Source organism: Gossypium raimondii, chromosome 4 (genome assembly GCF_025698545.1).
Source record: "Gossypium raimondii isolate GPD5lz chromosome 4, ASM2569854v1, whole genome shotgun sequence".
Classification (NCBI taxonomy): Eukaryota; Viridiplantae; Streptophyta; class Magnoliopsida; order Malvales; family Malvaceae; genus Gossypium; species Gossypium raimondii.
This window is the reverse complement of record NC_068568.1, coordinates 37,117,406-37,125,272: the sequence shown is the minus strand read 5'-3', so window position 1 is coordinate 37,125,272 and position 7,867 is coordinate 37,117,406. Positions and strand designations below refer to the sequence as shown.

The following is a 7,867-nucleotide window of genomic DNA, read 5'->3' as shown; positions in this document are numbered from 1 at the left end:
AATTTTTTATTTTGGTTAATACCAAATTTGGGCTTTTACAATAATTAATACTCTTTATCAACGAAGTTTGTAATCCTAACGAAAACAAACAAGAAAAAATTAAAACAAAAGCACAAGTGTGTTGCAAAATCATTGATGTTCCATGACAGATATTCAAATGCAAATTTAATTAGTTCTTCCGTACAAAGGTCGCCAACCTAATCACCGTGAAAGCATTAAGTTTGATTGTACAGGTGGCAACTAGGCCAATTATATTTTGTTTGATACTTTTAGGTTGGTTTGGATTTTTTTTTTTCGATTCATTATTTTTTATATTAAATGCTATCTCCAAGGCTCAACACTACTACCACCTTCATTGTCAAAGAAAGATGTAATTGCTTCCAATTATAAGTGTAACAAGTTTGGGTAATCATTATAATTGGGGGTCCCATTTAATTAATTGTAATTAGAGCACCCAACTACATTTTTCAATTCCTAAGAGGGAGGGTGAGAATTAAAGTAATTACGCATATACTTTCAACCTAATTCATTTAAAAAAAAACTGATACAATATCTAAAATTATCTATAACTCCTCCTCAACTCAATTAAAAATATTAAAATATTAAAATCATAATATCCCTAACTGAACTGATGCCCGATTGACGTGTAACACCAACTCAAATAGAAATTTATTATATATATAAGTAAAACTAACCAAAGGTTAGTATAAATCATTGCAACAAACAACCTTTCACATCTCAATAACACCATAAAACATAAAATACAAATACTTAATAATCTTTTGAAAGCATCAAAACATCGTAATAAACTTACACCAAAAAAATTTCTCACAAATTGTGAAATGAGACAATGGTGTGGTCCACTATTAATTAGTAGTTAAAACTGTACTTATATAATTCAGAAGACCATAAGATATGATATGATGTGATATATAGAGAGAGAGGAGGGGCTGACAAATGTCTAGGATTTCAAATGAGTAGGGACCTTTAGAGGCTGAAATCCATGCTTGAGAGTTGCTTCCCAAACTTTTTCAATGTTTGACGTGGTGTAACCACATTCATGTTCCTCCCATCCTTCCAGTGCATGTACTAACCCAGCTATGCGCCATATGCTCATCACCCTCCTCGGCAACCAGTTCTGAACAAAGTAGAACCAAGCGATGAAAGAATGAGCATCAATATCTACAATGAGTTAAATGGAGTATGTAAATGTTGATGGCCAAACCTCGCAAGAATCCACATTCTCAAAGGCCAACGGAATTTGCATTGCCGGTGTGGTATGATAGAAGCAGTCTGTTCGCAACTTCTTTGGTGGGAATTGCGAGAAGGGAATAAATAGAGTTCCTTTGCTTGCCTTCCTTTGTTCTACTTCACTCAATCCATCTCCAACTAACCATGTCTGCAACATATATATTATTCATCATCCAATATTATATTCAACCTAGTTTTCATTAAGAATAGGATAGGCTTTGTACTTTGAAGTGATAATTGAGAACCGGCTTAGGTACCTTACAAGTGTAACTTTTTGAGAGAACCAATTTACCCTCAGACTTGGTGCCAAGTAATTTATCAAGCTTTTCATATTCATCCTCACGCAATACAGAGACCTACGGTGATACGTAAATGAAAATGATAGAGAAAAAGTAGTTGGAGGTTTGGAATTGGAGTTATCTAATTAATAATGCACGTACGTACTTGAATGCGCTTTTGGCATAGCGCAAAGGCAAGAGCACAAGCAACTTTAGGCAGCTTGCCTCTAAGGACTACTTGTGTAGTTCCCTTGGGTATGCTATTTAACACAACTGCAACTGCCAAGCTACTCCCATCTACCAACTTCACTTTAAGCTGGGGATGCTTTTGCATGTACACCCCACCATACATGTTCAGCTCTTCACCCTGATCATTTATTTCATCGTCATGGTTTTTTTCTGTTATATAGATATCTATATATGCTTATGGGGGCAAAATACTTGCCTGGTTCATGAGGCCTAGACTCAACACTCTAGCACCTTTTTCCTCTGCCTCTAATATGGCTTCTTCAATCAAGTTATTGATGGATTGTTTTTGCGATTTCGAGCGGTACTACAAATGAAATGAACCCAATTGCAGCAGAGACTAGTTATGATGGATTAGTGTCTTAAACAAGAAATAAAAAGTCATGTTGTTTGATATCTATACCTGTATGTTGTACTTGGGTATAGCCCAGGTCTGTAGTATGATATTATGAAACCGATTGCTTTCGACAACAAAAGTGGAACAATATATCCAGGTAAGCATCATGGAACACAGTGTGACAGGCCAAAGGAGCCACATGTGCCAAGTTGATGGTGTGTATGGTTTAGAGGCGAAAGAGGCAAATCCAAGGCGGAGATGATAAATAGACTCGGGTGTGGTTAGGTGCGTTAGATGCACCACATAGGGTGATTCTTCTTTCCTTCTCAGTGATTTTTCATATAAGCTGTCACTAGATTTGTCCATTGTGCCATAGATGTAATCATAAAATGGCATAAACAACGAGTAATTGGTTCTAAACTGTACGTGGTGCAGCGAGTGAAACCTGTCCAGTATTCACAAAATATATTCATACTCTTACTAGGTGTTATTATCATTAATTATTATGCTTAAGGAAAGCACGCTGATTAAAGATAATTAATAATGTTTAAGGGCTAGTTTAGCATTACTTTTGAAAAGTGCTGTGGAAAAGTTATTTTGAGAAGTACTTTAGAAAAGTTTGGTTTAGGATTTAAGTATTTAGTATTCTTGTCAAAAGTGTTTTGAGAAATAAAATGTCTATTTTAGACATGGTGTTATAAAGTAATAAATATGCATTTAAATAATATTCAAATTAGTTAATATTATGATATCTTAGTAAGAGTATAAAAATAATTTATTATAATTTGTTGTTAATATTTTAATATATGAAATATAAATTTTAAATATTTTTAAAAATAATATTAATTATTCATAAAATTTAATTTGAATATATAAACTATATTTTAAATAATAAAATGTAACCAATAAAATTTAAAAATATTATATTATATATAATAAAATTTAATGGAAAAATAATTACATAAAAATATAAATATTATATAAAATATATTATAAAAGTTAAAACTATCATTTGGTCCAAAAGTACTTTTATCAATAGCAAAAGCTAAAAAAAAAAAGCTTTCGCTTTTTAATTCAAAAGCACTTCTGACCCTAAAAATTATTTGTTTCGCATTATTTCTTATTAAAAAAAGACTTTTAATCCCAAAAGTACTTTTAAAAAATAATACTAAACAAACCCTAATACTTTATATGAGAGGTGGTGCACTAGGAATTTCTTAAACTTGCTCAACCGTCCATTCAAGTACAAGGGGCAAAAATAGATAGATTAGGTTTGATTCGCTAGAAATAAATGAGAAACTTGGCAAACCTAACAGGAATATTGAATGCACAATGTCACCACTGTATAATGTCGGTAATGTTGTAGAAAAGGTATTTAGCTGTCCTAATCACTCATCGATATTTAAACTAAAACTACAATGGAGGTCCCTTTAGTAGGAGTAGAATTACATTTTACCTTGTCTATCTAAAAATGAACAGGTAAATTAGAAAGAGCAAATTGATCATTCTGTTAAAATTTTCATCTATTTTTACTATTAAAAACTATCTATGTACATCAGCATGATATACATGTGGTATGCAACGTGTCGTCTTTTGGTTATTTTATCAATCACACTAGTTTTTAACGGTACAAATAGATGAGAGTTATAACAAAAATGACCAATTTGCTTTTTTGATTTAAAATATAGACTGATTGTGCATTTTTTAAATAAAAAAGACAAATCTAACTCTTAATACAGGGACTTAACAATAGTTTTACCAGCCTGAGGCTAATTACTACGCAGAGCAAGACCCACAGCAGTGCCATGCCCACCCTTAGTTGTCATGTTTCCAAACCCTCGTCAGCCATTAACTATATCAGGGGTAGCATTACGGGGTAAGCAGGCCCTGTCGCAGCATCTAAAATTAAAATTTTTAATTTATCAAACAACATCAAAAATTAAATTTATTCTGATACAAATATTGCACTTTGCTTTTTTTTTTTTTTTGAATGAATGTAACTTTATGGTTTTATGTTATAATATAAAATCATTTATATCTATTCTAATGATGTTACTCAATACTAAAATATTTTTAATAATATAGCTTTAATTCATATAAATTATATATATGATATTTAATTTTCTTTTTTCTTTACATTTGTAATAAATTTGTATATTAATTACAAGCAGTTGAATATATGATAAATATCACATTTATTTATTATATCTTATAATACACTTATTAAACTCTTAACTTGTTTGTAGAATCCAAAACACAATTGTATATCAAATAAATTTTCAGTTGTTTACATTAAAAAGTTTACCAAAATTTATTTTTCCAAAGCCCAACTTAACCCATAACCCTTTGAAAATGTCTCAATATCAACAATTTATTTGAGGAAAAGCACCAAATATTCCATTCACCTTGGTTCTCAAGTTTTAAACTGTTTTAATTACGGTTATATAATTAAGTCTTTCCATTCTCAAAAATTAATTTTATAAATTAAATCTTAAAGTTAAAAAATCAAAAGAGAACGGCAGAACTTTATCGCTAAAACTAAAATAAAAACTTAAAATGTAACAATGAAAATCAAATTAAAACTATAAACTATTAATAAAAATGAGAAGTTTGAATATGTCCTTTGAAAAGTCTAAAACCTAAAATTAGTTTTTCTTAATTCAAAATTTTGGTTAATTTTAAAGTCAGTTTAGTAATAAAAGACTTGATTGATATAATGTCCTTCAAAGTTCAGGAATTATAACATTTTACAATATAAGGACCAATTTATTCAATTAACTTTTGTAATTAAAATTAAATACAATATATTTTATAAATATTCTGTAGTAATTTTAATTTTACTTTAAATAAACCTACATAAATATACTTATTCTTGGTTGCCTTCAACCCAGATAGAATAAAATTGTGGACAAACAAATATTTTTACCCAAATTATCTTATTTGTTTATAATTTGCTTGTAGCATACACTGTAATTGATAAGATAGCAAGTATACTGCATGAATAAAATAAAATTATTATCATAATACTCCTGTTCTTAAAGCAAGGCAGTCTTCATAAAATAAAGTATAGTAGGTAGGTATTTAATTTAAAATTATTTAATTGAGTTAGAGTGAAAGGAAGGACTTACGATGGAGTATAAATGATGTACTTGAGAGGAGGGAGAAGGGTGAAGAGCCAGTTAGGAATAAGCTCGAAATTGCAGTGGCCCATATTGTTCATAAAGTCCAGGTAAGTGACATAGGCAGCTAAGGCAATAACGGAGACGGTACCAGTTAGCACCATTGTAAAGACGGGTATTGAAAACAGGAGGAAGTATGCTATGTGCTCTGCAAATGGATGAATCACAGCTGCCACAGCCACAGATGGTTCAGTACCATATAACCATGTGGATTGATTGATTAAATTACGTACGTAGGTGATGAAGTCTTACAAGTAATAGGCTCAGTAACAATGGAGGAATGATGATGAGAATGGTATCGAGAGTAAAGGTAATGGTGATGCAGTGCTCTATGAAGCCAGTAGTAAAGGAACTCCACAGGGCCGGCATGGAGCAACATGGTTATAATCACACCATCCAATCTCCAATAGGGTACGCGTGAACCTCCTGGAACGCATTTGTTGCCCCAGTAAAACAGGATTGCGCTGAACATTATATGATCATCCCTGCATGCATGCATGCATCCATTAATTAATAATTGTCGTCATTGAGTAATTAAGAAAAAAAAATTTGTTGCTCACCAGTCCCTCTCCCTGTCCACTTGATCAAATTCAATGCCCTTGTCCACAATCTTATTGGAGCCTTTGGCAATTCGGTAACGAGAAAGGCTAATCCATAGCTGGTTATGAAGCATTCTCCATAACATAGATGGGAATAAGGCCAGCTTGGACACGTCTATATCCTTATTATCCTTCACCATAAACGAGTATATGTGCTCCGCTATCAAAGGAACTAGGATTATATACTGTAAAAATCCATCAAACCTCAAATAAAAATTTAAAAAAAAAAAAGAACTGGTAAAATTAAAAAAACGAAATCAACAAGACCTTAAAGCTTCCAAGAGGCTTCCATGGCCAGTCAGTGAGGAGTCCTGGTTTAGAAGCCATGCTTAAGTAGCTATATAGCATCTACACATGCAAATGTCTTTGGAAGTGGATATTATATATAGTATTCTGAGTGTAAAGTTTTTACCCTTACAGATTGACACGTTATGGTGGCCCCTTTTTTTTTTGTTTTTTTTTTTTGTTTTTGCTGGGATTACGGTGGCCCTTTCTTTACCAAGATTTAGGTCCTTTTACAACAAACCAACTAAAATCACCGGATCAACTCATCCATTTATTGTGCCCAACCGTACGCCTCAGTTGCTCCTGCATTATCAATTATCAATTAAATGAGACTTAATATATTGTTAATCTCATCGATATGTTGTTAGTCTAATCTAACTTCTAATACAAGTAGTGGTGGAGTCTGGTTATTAATCTTATGGGGTCAAGTTAAAATTAGATGTACTACATAACAATTGATTTAAACATATAAATAATCTATTAAAAAAAAGCAGTATTCCAACATAAAAATCGATTTAAACATATAAGTAATCTATTCAAAAGAAGAAGATGCGGTATTCTACCATAACAATCGATTTAAACATATAAGCAATCGATTTAAAAGAAGCAGTATTTCAACATGACAATCAATTTAAACATATAAATAATCGATTCAAAAGAAACAGTATTCTAACATGACAATTGATTTAAACATAAAAATAATATATTCAAAAGAAGCAATATTCCAGCATAACAATCAATCCAATCGATTCAAAAGAAGCAATATTCCTGCTTATATACAAAGGGAGAAATTGCAAAAATCTTAACCTTAAGAGGCCTACTTATATTTTTGGGAGGGCCATAATATAACTACAAAGGGCCAAATTACAAAAATTTTAAATATTGGGGGACCATGGCCTCCTTGGGCCTCTATTAGACTCCGCCATTGAGTATAGGGGCCTCAACGATAATTTCACCAGCCTAAACCTACTTACTAGGCAGAGCAAGACCCACAGCACTGTCCTTGCCCACCCTTAGTTGTCATGTTTTCATACCCTTGCTTGCCATTAACTATATCAGGGTGGCATTACGGGGTAAGCAACCCCTGTCACTCCAGATTTTTGTATATTTACATTTTCACTTATTTTTATAAAATTTGTAACATTGCTTATTAAATTTAACATTAAAAATTCAACCCTTAATTTTTTAACTTATAAAAACATCTAAAATTAATTTTTTTATCAAACATCATCTAAATTTAAGTTTATTCTAAGCACTTTACTTTTTTTAAATGAATGTAACTTTATGGTTTTATGTTATAATATAAAATCATTTATATCTTACTTAATACTATAATATTTTTAACAATATATCTTTAATTCATATAAATTATATATATATGATATTTAATTTACTTCTTTTTTCTTGAATTTTTAATAAATTCGTATATTGATTGCAAATAGGGGTGAGCATTCGATCGAATCGAATCTAAAATTTTCGAGTTAACGAGTTTTCGAATAGCATTTTATCATCCTAACTTTATTTGAAGTTTTCTCGAATCGAGTCGAGTGAGATAGAATTCGAATTGAATCGAATCGAATATATTTGTTCGAGTTAAATTTTAAAAAATAATTTTGGGTTCTTATAACCACTGTCACCCATCGTAATAAAATTTGCCCACCTTAATCAATTTTTTTATTAACTTTCATCACC

General features: G+C 31.2%; 1 protein-coding gene across 1 annotated transcript; it reads right to left on the bottom strand.

Moving 5' to 3' along the window:
* Positions 1-600: 600 nt before the first annotated feature.
* LOC105779995 (very-long-chain aldehyde decarbonylase CER1) lies at positions 601-6,271 on the bottom strand. The gene is made up of 10 exons (XM_012604045.2): positions 6,158-6,271; positions 5,852-6,075; positions 5,544-5,776; positions 5,241-5,460; positions 2,179-2,557; positions 1,975-2,082; positions 1,696-1,896; positions 1,509-1,607; positions 1,226-1,399; positions 601-1,138 (listed from the first exon to the last, which is right to left on the bottom strand). Exons 1-10 carry the CDS (start codon positions 6,236-6,238, stop codon positions 962-964), a joined length of 1,896 nt encoding a protein of 631 aa, XP_012459499.1. The 5' UTR covers positions 6,239-6,271; the 3' UTR covers positions 601-961.
* Positions 6,272-7,867: the final 1,596 nt, after the last annotated feature.